The 15,090-nt window shown below is 38.1% G+C and overlaps 2 protein-coding genes across 3 annotated transcripts; both read left to right on the plus strand.

Moving 5' to 3' along the window:
- Positions 1-405: 405 nt before the first annotated feature.
- mcrip1 (MAPK regulated corepressor interacting protein 1) lies at positions 406-10,222 on the plus strand. 2 transcript variants are annotated; one of them, XM_052138661.1, is made up of 6 exons: positions 406-499; positions 911-993; positions 1,975-2,011; positions 2,084-2,199; positions 6,659-6,763; positions 7,596-10,222. In XM_052138661.1, exons 4-6 carry the CDS (start codon positions 2,100-2,102, stop codon positions 7,658-7,660), a joined length of 270 nt encoding a protein of 89 aa, XP_051994621.1. In that variant the 5' UTR covers positions 406-499; positions 911-993; positions 1,975-2,011; positions 2,084-2,099; the 3' UTR covers positions 7,661-10,222. The 2 variants fall into 2 exon arrangements, with proteins under 2 accessions (XP_051994621.1, XP_051994620.1); XM_052138660.1 differs by lacking the exon at positions 1,975-2,011.
- A 1,131-nt stretch (positions 10,223-11,353) lies between these two features.
- Positions 11,354-14,439, plus strand: alyref (Aly/REF export factor). The gene is made up of 6 exons (XM_052138656.1): positions 11,354-11,717; positions 13,032-13,187; positions 13,275-13,422; positions 13,635-13,701; positions 13,790-13,973; positions 14,066-14,439. Exons 1-6 carry the CDS (start codon positions 11,469-11,471, stop codon positions 14,078-14,080), a joined length of 819 nt encoding a protein of 272 aa, XP_051994616.1. The 5' UTR covers positions 11,354-11,468; the 3' UTR covers positions 14,081-14,439.
- The last annotated feature ends 651 nt before the right edge of the window (positions 14,440-15,090 follow it).

Below are 15,090 nucleotides of genomic sequence, written 5' to 3' on the forward strand. Positions count from 1 at the left end.
TACTGTCTTTTACTGTTAAAATTGAGATTTTTTTTTTTTTTTTTTTCAGAATAATATGTATGTATGTACAAATGCCCCTAAGTTTTCAGAATCTTCCCATCGTTTAGTTTGTTTTATTTCTTTATGTTTAAATTTTTTTATTACAGTAGTGGCTAAAACCAACTTACCAGATTTATTGTTGCAATTAAATTCAATTAAATAAATAGGCTCTAGTCTAATATTTGGCTGAAACCATACAGTTGCATAGTGCTGAGACTAATTATTACAATTATTTTTATAATTATAATGACTATAGTATGGCCATACATTTTAACAGGCTAAATTGCTTGATAAAAACAAACTGCGTGTCATCTAAATGTAAATAAATATTCTCTGCGCGCACGCGCACTTCTCTCAGTTTGTTCAGCTGATCCGGAAATAATTGGTTGGCATTAGCAACGTTTCGGCCGAGTCAGGCCTGAATACACAGATAACAGAAGAAAGAAAAACACACAGACAGGTTTGATTCTCTACGACATTTATTCTCAATCTGTCGCAGTGCATTCTCGGTGTACATGCTCGGTCTGCTTGTTCAGTCAGCATCAGTTTTCCACTATGAAAACACAATGCTAACAGACGACATGTAAACAATAACAAACACAAATACACTATTTATGTTCCTTGATTAACCTTATGTCGTCTCTCTGTCCTACCAGAACTATAGCTCTGTGTTTTATTAATATCAAATGCACACATGTCAATATTACTGATTTATTTCAGTCATTGATGCTGCAGCTGTATTGAACTGATAAGATTTATCTAATTATACCAGCTATTAATCTTTGCATACCGTGGATTTAGTATTCAGTTTTAGTTTTTGTTGATTATGCCCTTTATTCAAATGTCCTTTGATGATTTTGTCTTTCCGTAGAAAACACGTTGAAGAACAGACAAACTACTCTGTTGATCCTCATATTAAGATTGTGAGGCAAGTGACATTAACAGAATGACTAGGTGAGTATTGAAAAGTAAATATAGCCCATAAGATACAGTGAACCTTGACTTCAGTCTTTACACCCTACACAAAATCCATATTTGATTTATTATATTTTAGCACACACTACCAGTTAAAGCTTTAGACACGCTTGACTGAATTTATTAAAAATCTTTTGATCTAGATGCTTGTGCCTAAATGCTTGAAGTTAGTTTTGTAGATAAATATAAGACAAATATTGATCCTACAAATGAATTGCTGAACTGGTTACTGAAGGAAACGCAGCCAGTAAGTGTCCAGCATACATAAAAAAGTACCTCATTTGATTTGTTTAACATTTTCTGGTCACTATATAATCCCCATGCTACCATTTGTATTATTTCACAGTTTTATTCTAAAATGTGGAAAATAGTAATAATAAAGAACGAGTAGGTGTGTCAAAACCTGCATCTCGTCACAATCTTTTTAAAGGGACAGTTCACCCAAAAATGAAAATTCTCTCATAATTTCCTCACCCTTATGCCATCCCAGATGTGTATGAATTTCTTCTGCTGAACACAAATGAATATTTTCTGAATATTTCAGCTCTGTTGGTCCATACAATGCAATGAATGGTGACCAGAACTTTGAAGCTCCAAAAAGCACATACATGCAGCATAAAAGTAATCCATAAGACTCCAGTTGTTTAATCCATGTCTTCTGAAGCAATCCAAGTGTAACTCTCCTATTTCACTTGCTATCTTGCCTTTCTTTGCACAATCATGATTTCAAGCTTGATTACTTTTACTAGTGCTTGACCCTTGCACAGAGAACTAGATGATGTTAGGAAGTGTGATTGAGCTTGAAATCATGATCGCCAATGAGACTACTGATGTTACATTTTGGTCTGTTCTCACCCAAAGCTGATTTGATTGCTTCAAAAGATATGGATTTAACCACCATCATATGGATTACTTTTATGCTGAAATATTCTTCTAAAAATCTTAATTTGTGTTCTGCAGAAGAAAGAAAGTCATACACATCTGGGATGGGATGAAGGTGAGTAAATGATAAGAGAATTTAGATTTCTGGGTGATCTATCCCTTTAAATGGTTTCTATGTCTCTTCCAGCTCTTCTACTCCTAGAATGCACACATACAAGAGGACTTCCAGCCCTCGTTCACCAACGAATACAGGAGAGATTTTCACACAAGCACATGAAGAAAATGTGCGCTTTATCTATGACAGTAAGTCTGCTTTATATCATTATATTTACCTGCAGGGTTCCAATGGCCAGTGAAAACCTGAAAATATCAGGGAACTTGTTATGTCTATGTCTGAAAAATGTATGGAATTGTCTATACATGTCTATAGTAAGTATAGGGGAAGGGACCTTTTTAATCACACATAATGTACCTTATAAGCCTACTTATTTTGAAATATATTTAAAAGCAATATTCTGTATTTGAAAAGATTTCATGAGGATCTGCATATATTTATAATGCATAAATATACCTTTTTTGTCATGTGGCCTTACAAGTACTCTACCATTAATCCCCATTGTTCCTAATAATACTGCATTCAAGTCCTTCTGGAAAGTTTGTAATTATAAGGTTGGAAGTTGTAAATACAACGTGATATATGTCCAGTCGTTTTAGTTGGAAATAATTTATCCATTTTGCAATTTATTATTTTTTTCTCTCTTTTTCACTGACAAAGACAGGAAGCTTTTTTTTACCACCAATGCAACAAAATGAAGTGCAAAGACGCGTATTATAATTATGGGAAATGTCATTTTAATGCACACACCTGTCACCTTGTAAACCAGCTAAATGAGTCATGTTTTCTGGCCAGCTTTATTGCTATTCTTCATTGACAGTTTAGTTTCATTGACGATTATTACCAAAAAGAATTCACTTCCACCATGATTCTTTAATCACACGCCCCCAACTCGGAAAGCCAGGGCTCAAAGAAAGTCCAGAGATTTTCCAACTGGTAGTGGCAGTGTTTGCGCTCGACTCGTAAATGCAATCATTCGAATGTGACTTGAATGCACCGTAAGCCCTCTCTGGACTTTTATGAAAGTTTATGACAAAAAGTAACATGAGTGTTTAGATGAGAGATTGGTCTTAAGGCGTAGTCTCACTTAGCTTCGTACAGTGAAATACAGTCATCTCAACGAGAATCTGCTCAATCGTGAATTTGGAAGGACTTCCGGTGGCAAAGAATTTCGCATTGACCAATAGAGCCGTTCAGCTGTGACATCAATTTGTAGGCGAACCAGGAAGTCTTATTCGCCATTGGTTCCCTCAGGATTTTCCTATGGGTTTTTATAATAGGGTTTTTCAACTTATGAGTAAAATATGAGTCTTATGAAAACTTATGAGAATGTGCTAAACATTACTTGACGATTTGTGGACATTTTGTTCTACAACATAAATTACTCACTATCATACCTCAAATGTTATTTTGGAAGCCATCGTGTGTTTATAAAAAAAAAAGAGATTCAATTCAATACAACTTAAAAATTCATGTTTGAGGTATGAAAGTGTGTAATTTATGTTGTTGAACAAAACGGCCATGAATCACCAAGTAAACTTTACCACAGACCTTATTTTATAAAAAAAAAGCCCATTATAAAAACCCATAGGAAAATCCAGAGGGAACCTATGGTGAATTAGTCTTCCAGGTTTTTGGGCTATAACCTGAACTGCTCTATATGAGTTGCTTGGTTTGGAAGTGACATCTGTGGACGGTGTTTCGTACACAGCAACATTGAAAATTCACAATGGACAAGGATATCATTTTAATGGCAAGTTTCTTTTTACATCATTCTCCCAGACTTTTAAGTGGAGCAATAAAAAAAAGCTGCTTGGAAATTAGTTTTTTGCTGGTTTCAAACATGCTTGATGTCTGTCCAAGCCTTCTTCGCCTGTGGAATTTCGCAGTGCTAAGGTAAATATGACCACGCCTTTAGAATTAATACCCAGTTTAGAAAAAGGCTGTTCACTTATCTGTTAGAAAACATATAAAACTTGATTTGGGTGGGCTTAAAGATCAAATACATATGGCTAGAAATTGGCTCTTTTTGAGTGCAGTTTTTATCAAATTATTTTTCAAAAGGTGTGGCAACCATGTACCTATAGGGGCTTCCATTTGACTCGTGTTAGGGAATCAACACACCACTGATTGACCAAGTTAACATGCGTTTAAGAAAACCAGGTTTTCCAGATGCCATTTAAGGGATTAAGAGAAAGTGGTTTAACAAACCTGGGCTTTTCTTAGAGAAAAGCGCTTATGTGGTCATGTAAACGCATTAGCTGCTGTATTACAGCAGTGGAATAGACCGGATAACTGACGTCATAGGATTTAGTCCTACATCATATCAATGCAGCATAAATAATTCAACATTGGGGAAAAGATCATGCACTATAATCTATACACATTTATACAGAGCAATGTCAAATATTGACTCTTTAACGTCCACATATATGCTCTCAAATACATTTTGGGAATCCCAGAATTTAACATAAGAGGGAAACCCCATTATGTTGTGATGGAAAGTTAAGAAAACAAGCACAGCAACAACTGTGGAATATCTGGAATTTAAGTGAAGCAATGGAAAATAAAATAGGGAAGTCTTCCTCGGATGCCATGTTTGTTATTTACACAAGTCACGCAGGAAAATTACGCTGCACTGTTTACTGACCGAGCCGCATGTATATTGGCGTAAAGAGAAAGCCGCTTACACAGTGCATGTAAACTGGAACACTACTTTCTCACAGTAACCCGCTTTTCGCAATAAGCCGCTTTCTGGTGTCCATGTAACCTGCTGTTTTGACCTCCACTTGACAAGCCTTGCAGATACAATTATGAAGGGGTGATTTTACAATTTTGCCTGTCAAGAAAGCATAAAGTGTGCACTTTGAAAACATTTATTTAGAGAAAACAGTCTGGGAAATTGCTTTGATACATTCATTGCATAAAGTAGCCTAAAAAGAGGATTCCTTTACATTGAGGGTGTTCTTGATGAATTTAAATTAGTTATTATGTCTGAGGTCTCTGAATACTATTGAAAATATATATGAAAACATATAAATTGTTTCAACATTAAAACCACCTGCCTAATATTGTGTAGCTCCCTCTCCTGCCACCAAAACAGTGCCAACCCGCATCTCAGAGTAGCATTCTGAGATTATATTCTCCTCACCACAATTGTACAGATCAGTTATCTGAGTTACCGTAGACCTTGTCAGTTCGAACCAGTCTGGCCATTCTCTGTTGACCTCTCTCATCAACAAGGTGTTTCCATCTGCAGAACTGACGCTCACTGGATGTTTTTTGTTTTTGGCACAATTCTGAGTAAATTCTAGAGACTGTTGTGTGTGTGAAAATCCCAGGAGATCCGCTGTTACAGAAATACTCAAACCAGCCCATCTGACACCAACAAACATCCATGCGATTATCTAATCAGCTAATTGTGTGGCAGCAGTGCATAAAATCATGCAGATATGGGTCAGGAGCTTCAGGTAATGTTCACATCAACCATCAGAATGGGGAAAAATGTGATCTCAGTGATTTGGAGTGTGGCATGATTGTTGGTGCCAGATGGGTTTGAGTATTTCTGTAACTGCTGATCTCCTGGGATTTTCACACACAGTCTCTAGAATTTACTCATAAGGGTGCCAAAACCAAAAAACATCCAGTTCTGCAGATGGAAACACCTTGTTGATGAGAGAAATCACCAGAGAATGGCCAGACTGGTTTGAACTGACAAGGTCTACGGTAACTCAGATAACCGATCTGTACAATTGTGGTGAGAAGAATATAATCTCAGAATGCTACTCTGAGATGCGGGTTGTCACTGTTTTGGCAGCACGAGGGGGACCTACACAATATTAGGTAGGTGATTTTAATGTTGTGGCTGATCGATGTATGTACTGTCCAGTATTAATTGGTTGACACTTAGAAAGGTCGGCAGCAATGGGGTCAAAGGTGAAATTATTTGAACTTTAAGTGCTGCGCTATAACCACAAATATACATACGTAGATGCCTCATTCGGCTGGTTCGGATACGTCAACCGCGGCACCATCTTGGAATGATCAACAAGGAGACCTGTTTGAATGTAAGTGAACGGAGAAGCATCAGATGCTGCATAAATTGCTTTTGTGTTGAAACAGTTCACCAAGTAATGAATTGACTGACTGGGTGATGATTCTCAGTATGTTTGCCAAGATATATTCATTTTCAGAGGAGTTTATTTGCAGTTTTCTATGGGAGAATAAAACCTGTTTTAGAAGCGAAATCAGGATTTTTTGTATAATTTAAAATAATGTCCAGTGTTTATGGAAATTCAGATAATCTGAAAGTTGGCTGGAAAAGACAATTGACTTTTGCAGACCGTATCTGTAAATTCACATATACATATGTTGATGGACAGCTCTTGACCTATCCAAAATGGCTGACGTATCGCAGTCCATAGAAACAGCTGCTAATAAGGTATCTATGCATATATGTCTATGGTTATAATGCATGACAGAAGCGCAATGCTGATGCTTCACTCAGTAGAGTTTAATGGGCAATTGGGCAATGCTAAAGTGAGTCATGTGGAAGCCCCTTAAGACTTTGTATTTTTTAGAATGTATAACTGGCTTTCAAGACATAAATGTTGTTGTCATGTTTATGTTTTTATGTTTTCTCTCTAGCATGGCTTTGTGTTTTGAGAGACATTAAATCCCCACAAAATAGTGAACGTAATGACCGTGGACCACAGGAGTATGTGGAGAAAACCCCAAATCCCAACCTACGTTGTAAGTTTATAATCATATGAAATTTTCTCAAGGCTTAACAATAACTAAACGGATTGAGTGTGTTTACATACACAATAATCTTACACCCATTATGCTTAATAACCTGACAATGTGTTAAACTGTGTTTTCATTTTTTGGGGAAAGGTCATTTTCTGTTTGTCTAAACCAATTTTTTCCCATATGCCTGATTTCACTCTACATGTAAACACCTCTACTGCTGTCCTATGGCTTAATCTTAGGGGAAGCTTTGTTTTTTCACGCGCCGTTATGTCTCGTGCAGGTCTAGCACTTAGTATGCTCCTTTGACCGTGAACCTGTATGGACGTGTTCGACACATGCGTACCACAGCTCTTTTAGTGCAGTCAATGGCAGGCGCATGCACAGACGCATACTGTCCACGTTGAAAAATTGGGCTGTACATGGAAATGCTGCACGTACTGTGCTGATGATTACATTTGTGTCATCAGCACTGTGTGCGAGACATGGTGGCACATGGGAAACCAAAGTATACATTGGCCTTTATCCAATGTGTGCATGTGTTGTGCACATACCTGTTTACGTTTTAATGCAAAACACACACAATACAAAAAAACATTTGTGGCAGATATATTTTAAACATGTCATTAATATTGAGAAACTTACGATGCAACATTGTCATCAGCAGGCTTATACGGAATCTGACTTTCCCTCCAAAACAGACTATATGACAAACCCTGCAGATTCCACTTGGGCCTGGTGATCAGAGCTGAGATGATACAGCATATTACAACAAGTGTTCTTGATGGATAATGTGTTGCTTGTCAAAACTTAATTTCTTGCCTATTTCTTTCAGCTTTTATACCAGTTGACCTGAGTGACCTTAAGAAGCGGAACACACAAGACTTCAAAAAGTCTTAGACCGTTTCTTGGCTTTTTGTGATCTAGCAGTTTTTAGTTTTTTTCCCTTCCTATTACATTTGGGACCGTTTTACTCTACCAATCTTCTGTCGGACAACAAAAAGCCACAAGCCAGGATATTTGGCCATCTTATTCCAGAAAGCCTTTATCGTCTCTGCCTCATGGACCTGCGGTCTGGACTTACAGGCTGACATCTATTTATGCGTTACATTTCCAAGAGCCATTTGAGGGGCCATTTTATGTTCATCTGGGGTCTCGGTTCCAGAAAAGCCCTGATGTGAAGTTTCAGGGATCCTGGTTTTGGGTTTAGATATTTCTTCATGTGTATTTTTCTTTTCTTTTTGATGTTGATATGACAGAGGGGAAATGCCAAGAACAGTTGCTTATCCTATTGAACAGACTCCACGCAAACTTTCTCAAGATGGGATACAGTCCTGTAATCTGCCCCTTGTCCAAAACGCTTTCAGTACCTTGAGGAGAGTGTTGAAGGGTTGTTCAGTGAGTTTGATAGATTGATGAAATATAGGAAGTTTTGTCTGAAAGCAGAGGCAAATTAGGCTCGCCAAATATTTTTAGTGTGTGTGTGTGTGTGTGTGTGTGTGTGTGTGTGTATATGTATATATATATATATATATACTTCCATTTTTAACTATGAACTGATAACTTCAAGAACTTTTAAGTAAATGTTTCCACATCTTTCGTTCCCAGTCTTTAAAATAATGATTACTTTTATGTTATCTTAAAGGGGTCATGACATGGTTTTTTTTATTGTATTATTATGTTCCCTTAGGTGCAATTATAGTATTAATATTTTTTTTTTTTTAAGAAAAACTTTTAAAATCTAGTGATTTATGACCTTTTCCCACCCTGTTTCTCATCCTCTGATTCAAACAGTCTGTTTTGGGGGCGTTTTCCATTTAAGACTTCAGTGTTAACGCCCACTGTTATGATTGGCTAACGTCAGTGCCTATGTATCAATTATTGATGCCCCCAGCCAGAACAATATGCAAGTAAACTAAGTAAAAACACTGTGATTATTCATAATGAATGAAATTGCGCTTTAAAAAGTAGTTTAAAGTTTAAAATAGATTACTTACAGTTTGCGTCGTCGTTGTTCCCAGAATAGTCGGCACGGACTTATCTTTGAGCAACAGTTTTCTGGCAAAGCCAGCATCATATTGAGATTTGTTCTCAAAACAGTCATCCTTAAAATGTACAGAACAAACGCTTAAGTTAACACTGCCGTGACTGGAACGTCCGCAAAAAATAAACTGCATCCATTTTTCCCTGACGTCTGGATCTTTCGGCAGCTTATTCAGAGGTTTTGTTTGACCACAGCCAGGAACAGCACATCTGTGTGGCATCGTAATTTTCCTGTGCACAAGTAGTCTCTGTCAGAGCTCGCTGTCCATCGACTGAACACTTGTGAGGCGCACGGCGATACGAAATGAGCGTAGTTGTCTTGCGCTTAAATCGTAGTTATCTTGTGCTGGAGGCGGTCATATGCAAACGCTGTTACGTCACTTCTAACCGACACGTCACTTCTAACCATGAATCCAGAACGAGCTGTATTTTGAGCTTGATTAAATAAATGATTCGTTTAGAATGGGGAGGACGTCTTAAAATATTAAACTTGCAGGACGTTTTAATGATACAAAGACCTCTTATATACCAAAAGATCAAGGCAAATTTGGTTTCTCATGTCATGACCCCTTTAACCTCTCTGCATTATATTTATCAAGTTGCATCTCTTTAAAGACACTATAAAATCAATAGTGAAGTTTTGTGAATTTTTATTCATTTCTGCTGGCTTTGAAGCCAATATCATGACCCGTTTTCACTCCTCTGCACACTTTTTGAGATGAACATAAATATTTCTCAAAAACCAATCTACATAAGCTCTATGTATCTTATTTTTCACCAATTCTACCTATTAATGGTGGCCTTTGTCAATATCTGTCAGTATATTTTAGTTAATTTACGGACACTTCTTTTTCTATGGAAGAAGAATTGAAGAACTGTTTGGGTGTGAAGACAAATCAGACAAAATTATGACAAATTAACATTTAAGAGGATTTAGAAAATGAATATTGGATTTTAATCACTCTGGCAAAATGAGCAAATGTTCTTATTATTCCCTGATTGCTAACTGTTTTAAACGGAAATACAATCTGTGGCTTTAGAATTTGTTCTAGATTCATATTCAAAATATGTATACCTATATATTCCTATAAAAATGGTTCACAAATATTCACGTTTTCAGCTGTTTTAGTACAGATTCAAATAGGTAAAATGCAAATAAAGACAGAGAGATAACAACATGAAATGATCACTGTATTTAAGTGTATTTAGGAAGCCACTAATTATACACAAATTCGAGTTTTCAGCCTATTTTTTTGAGGGTGAATTTTGTTTGAGTTTAGCAAATAATTACAGTCAATGGAAAAATCTTTTCTTTTTGAGCATACTTTTCTTTGCTATGTGACATGCAATGTTTTTCCCCACCAAAAATGTTTTTTGTTGTACAGCTCAGAGCATCAGCTAGTACTGTTGTGTGCACTTCTGTCAAATGCAAAAAAAAGTAGCATTTAAGTGCTTTAAACAAATGTTGCATTTCTGCTTCACTCTTTCTCGGAGGTCTAAGTGAATAGCTGTATTTGTTTCTTTTTTATTTTCTTATTTGTAGATTTTGAACTTATATCAAGATAATGCATTATCTCCACTGTAAAGGAAGTCTTATAATTAGTATATTTGCATTGATGGACGCAGGAGCGTAGCAGTCATTTCAAAAGTGATGGGGACAACGATTAGCGCAAGACTAACATAAATATGTAAGATATAATTTTAAGGCTCTCAATCGATTAAAAAATTTGACTGAGTTAATTACAAGATTGACCAGCAAATTTAAACTTTTCATTTATACATTTGCTGTATGAAAGACACTGCGTAAACCCATTTGCCCCGAGAAAAAGTGTGGGGACGAACTTTGGTTTTATTGAAAGTGAGGGGGACATGTCTCCCGCATTGGCTTTGGGATGGTCATTCACATAGAAACTAAAAACAATAAGTCTACATAAGGTGTCAGAGAAAAATCCTGTAAAATATTATTAGCAGTAATTTTTTAACTAAATTATTCTAATAATATTTTCAGTAAACCATTGTTGGCTTACAAAGATGACTTGTTTACCAAAATGTATGGTAGAACTGGTGGAAGTAGAATATTGATGAACATTCACAGCAAAATATTTGTTTATATTGATTATAAACATTACAACAAAATACCATTCAAATTACAATCAACTTAATTATAACATGGACTTAGACACAAAAATAAGAAAAATATAAGGAGACATGGAAATAAATAATAATTACTACCTCATGTAAAGAAAAGTCACCAGGCTACTAAAGAAAATGAACAAATTATATTCGTCAGTTGTCCATCCATCAAAATCCCAGCTTTAAGATATTGAACAAGATTTAAAAGATCTACATTTGTGGATAAAATGTTTGGCCAACAACAAAATATTGTTAATATTGTTCACAGCAAAAGCTACACTGCTGTTTGTAGTTTTTCTTACGTAGAAAAGGCGTAACCCGTGCTTTTCTGACAAAGGGAACAATAAACAGGAAGTTATCATCACACTGATCCGCGTCATCGGCATTCTTGCTATAAATTTCGCGCCGGCGCCAACTACGTCATTTCCTTCCCCTCGTGTGCTAAAGCGTAAAAGTAGGGGTAGAGTAGTACACAACGTACTCTTTGTATTTTTAGCTAACGACAGTGTTTTGCGTTAAAAACGGCCACACAATGGCAGACAAGATGGATATGTCCTTAGACGACATCATCAAGCAAACCAGGCAGCAGCGCGGTGGTGGTGGCCGCGGCGGGAGAGGAGGCCGCAGTGGCAGGGGAGGCACTGGAGGCGGCCGCGGTGGTGGTGCCGGGCGGCTCGGAAATACAGGCGGAGGCTTTGGAGGCCGAGGCGGAGGATCGGGCCCCATGAGGAACCGCCAGAACCTGAGCCGCGGCAGAAGCAGGCCTACGCCTTACAGCAGGGTAGGAGAAAGCGGAGAAAATCATGGGCACATCCACATGCCTGGGTGAAGTCCGTTGTTGTCTTTCTAGGCTGCCTAACAAACATGGCGGCCGTACATGCCCCAGGAGTTTCACTGGGAGTGTTGTGCGGAGAAGCTCTGTAGATATATATATTGTGCATAATGTGTTCTCTCCCTAAGCCCGTTTGTCTTGCCATCCGTGTGAGAATCAAGCATCAATGTGGAGCGAGAAGTGGTTGCTCCGGATACATCGTGGCTTGGAGCGGCTTTTCCATCCGCCATCTTCGAGACGGCTGATCCCTTTCATTCAAGCTGTTCTTTCACCTTTCTTGTTTTCCACAACATCCAGCGAACATCTACATGGTTCTTCGTGCGAGTCTGCGTTGAGGTTCAAATCCAATCGCTTTTGGTGTTGTAAATGCCCAACTTTAGGAAGGCCTTCAGTCCTCTGTGGAAAGTCTTGTTGTTTGTCAGGAATTTCATGGTCTAATGTCATTGAAGCTGAAAGATAGTAACCTAGTGTTAAAACCCCCCAACATGATGGATGGATGGATGGATGGATGGATGGACTTTGACCGTCTTGGTCCACCGATTTTGGAGTTCCCTCCCTAATTTTAATCCGTTTACTAATGCTAGTGAGGGATGTATTTATATAACCACACAACAAATAGCGTGGGTTCAAAATGGACGCTCTATGGTCGCCATAAGCGGCTTTACTTTCCAACGTTGGACACTTTTCGTCTTTTTTTTTTTTTTTAATCAACTATGGACTTCAACTGTTTTTACCCACTGGAGACCTGAGGAGCATCCACATACAGTGTTGGCCTGCTGGGATTCATTTGGCGTGAACGAGACACTTTGGGTTCAGTGGTAGCTAGATGGTTTGCTATCAAGGGTAAAGGCTACCAAGGCTTCATTGTTCTTAACCTGCTCTTTTGTATTGGGTTACTTATGATTTTGACATGTAATGCATGTATACAGACCTAGCTACATATTGTATTTAAGCTTGCATCCACCAACAGGGTCTAATGAGCCATTTTACGTGATTGATTCAACATAGCTATATATATGTAGACTTTTGAGCAAATTAGAAGCAGCTCCATTTGTCTTAGCATCTCTTTCGTGTCCTGCAATGGTTTACTTGTTTGTAGTGATGGGGTGGGCAGGGATTGCCTGAAATCACAGTGAGTGCACTGGGTCTCCTGGCCTTGTTGAAGCGGAGTCCCCTGCTTGCCCCAACACCCAGCCGAGTGGACTGTCAGTGACAGACTGGGGATCCGAAGTCAGCAGGTGCGTTCTCTCTCATTTGTTGCAGCCCAAGCAGCTCCCAGACAAGTGGCAGCATGACCTGTTTGACAATGGCTACAGTGCGAATGCAGGAGGAGGTGGTGGTGGTGGAGCAGGCGTGGAGACGGGTGGCAAACTCCTCGTGTCTAATCTCGACTTTGGCGTCTCCGATGCAGACATTCAGGTATGTTAATGGATTAAGTTTCGTGAGAGAACTGCTAGCTTCTGATTAGTGTTTAGCTACATAAATGCATTCTATTTTTTTCCACAGGAACTCTTCGCAGAATTTGGCACTTTGAAGAAAGCAGCAGTACATTATGATCGGTCAGGACGCAGCCTTGGCACTGCAGATGTTCACTTTGAGAGGAAGGCAGATGCCTTGAAAGCTATGAAGCAGTACAATGGCGTTCCTCTTGATGGTATGTCTATTTTTCCTTTCTGAGAAATTGTGGTGTCCGGGTTCCACAGTCGTGCAGGTCTGGGAAAGTTATTGAAATGAATATTTAAAGGGTTTATACTAAGTTTAGCCTAATGCTACTGGAAAGGTCAAGGCCATTTATTGGTCCAAAATTGGTTGCCATTAGAATTGTGGCAACTCTTCCCAGTCTTATATAAACTCTCTTTCTTTAAGGGCGTTCAATGAACATACAGCTCGTTACCTCACAGATTGATACACAGAGGCGGACTCCGATGCAGGGGTAAGGAAGGACTAACCGTTTAGTATGTTGTCCTCGTTTGCTATTGTTTATATGGTTTGAATTTTTTATCTTTTCCTCTTCCAAACAGTTTGAATCGTGGAGGTGGTGGCATGAACAGAAACCGAATTGGAACCTTTAGCACACGTACAAGTCGTGGGGGACGTGGCAGTGGAGGAGCCAGAGGTCGGGGACGAGGTGGAAGAGGCGGCAACAGCAAACAGCAGCTTTCTGCTGAAGAGCTGGATGCCCAGCTAGATGCATACAATGCTAGGGTGCGTTGACAATCTCTTTTTTTCCTTTTTAAGTATGTCTTTTCAAAAAGCCTGTTTGGTAATTGTTGTTTTTTTTTTTGTTCTTCAAACAGATGGAAACCAGCTAAATACAATCGTTTCAAGTCTCATTCCCATTTCTTCCGACGTGGGAGAGTGGACATTGTTATTGCTATGAACATGCCGGATGTTTTACTCTTGTGTCTTCAGAAGTGATTTAAATTTGTGTACCAATCTTTTTCTCCTTTTTAAAATGCTCAAGTGTTTTTTACCTATTTTGTTTTATCTTTTGGTTCCTTTTTGAGAAAAACCTGGTTGGACTGTAGGATTTAGGGGATGGGCTTGTCTGAACCATCCTTGTAAATCACTGTAATAAAACCTGCAGTTATTGGTAAACACACAATGCCTCTGCTTTTTGTATACACTTCACCTGACTTATTTTTATTAAAAAAATAGTTACGCTTGAGAATTGTCACCATGTTTCTCCATTTAATTGAATGGTTATGCATCAAGGGTTTTTTTTTTCTCTCCAATTCCTGTGAGCCACTTCCCTGTAATTTGATTCCTTCTGTGCACAATGCTTTTACCAGCCACTAGATGTCTATAGCTCAGTGTTTTGCCTGAAGTACTTCATGATTTTAAACTTGTGTGGCTGGCCAACTGGTTTATTATTTACCATGGTAACTACTCAAGTCATTGTTGATCTATAATTGAATCTTGATCGTTTTAATTAGATGGACAAATGTTTTAACATGGTTTGTCATGACAATTGATAGTTTTAATCCACAGGCTTGTTAAAATTTGTACCCCTTAAATATACTTTCCCAAGTCCATTGTTTTGCGCTATTAAGTGGCATTCTAGAGTGTCACTGCTATATGATCGAGGTGGTTAATTATATTGCAGAGTATCACAAGCCCTTTTGACATTTAATAACATGCAAAGTCTGAGTTATAGATGTCAAATTGTCACTTAATTCTTGATGGCAGAAACTCCTAACATGTTGGAATATCCACTGATTAAATTTGATATATTTCAACTATTGAAGACTTATGTAACCATTAAAACTGGTAAAATTTCACAATTATCAGTCATTAGCCATCTTTTACTAGTTGAAATTCC

The sequence above is a fragment of the Xyrauchen texanus genome, chromosome 12 (assembly GCF_025860055.1).
Source record: "Xyrauchen texanus isolate HMW12.3.18 chromosome 12, RBS_HiC_50CHRs, whole genome shotgun sequence".
NCBI classification, from domain to species: domain Eukaryota; kingdom Metazoa; phylum Chordata; class Actinopteri; order Cypriniformes; family Catostomidae; genus Xyrauchen; species Xyrauchen texanus.

Coding starts and splice junctions, on each gene's coding strand:
- mcrip1 (XM_052138660.1), top strand. Junction 2,200..6,658: donor TGTGCGCTTTATCTATGACA/GTAAGTCTGCTT, acceptor TTTTCTCTCTAG/CATGGCTTTGTGTTTTGAGA. Junction 6,764..7,595: donor CCCAAATCCCAACCTACGTT/GTAAGTTTATAA, acceptor TATTTCTTTCAG/CTTTTATACCAGTTGACCTG.
- alyref (XM_052138656.1), top strand. CDS start 11,469: ATGGCAGACAAGATGGATATGTCCTTAGACGACATCATCAAGCAAACC. Junction 11,718..13,031: donor GGCCTACGCCTTACAGCAGG/GTAGGAGAAAGC, acceptor CATTTGTTGCAG/CCCAAGCAGCTCCCAGACAA. Junction 13,188..13,274: donor TCTCCGATGCAGACATTCAG/GTATGTTAATGG, acceptor TTTTTTCCACAG/GAACTCTTCGCAGAATTTGG.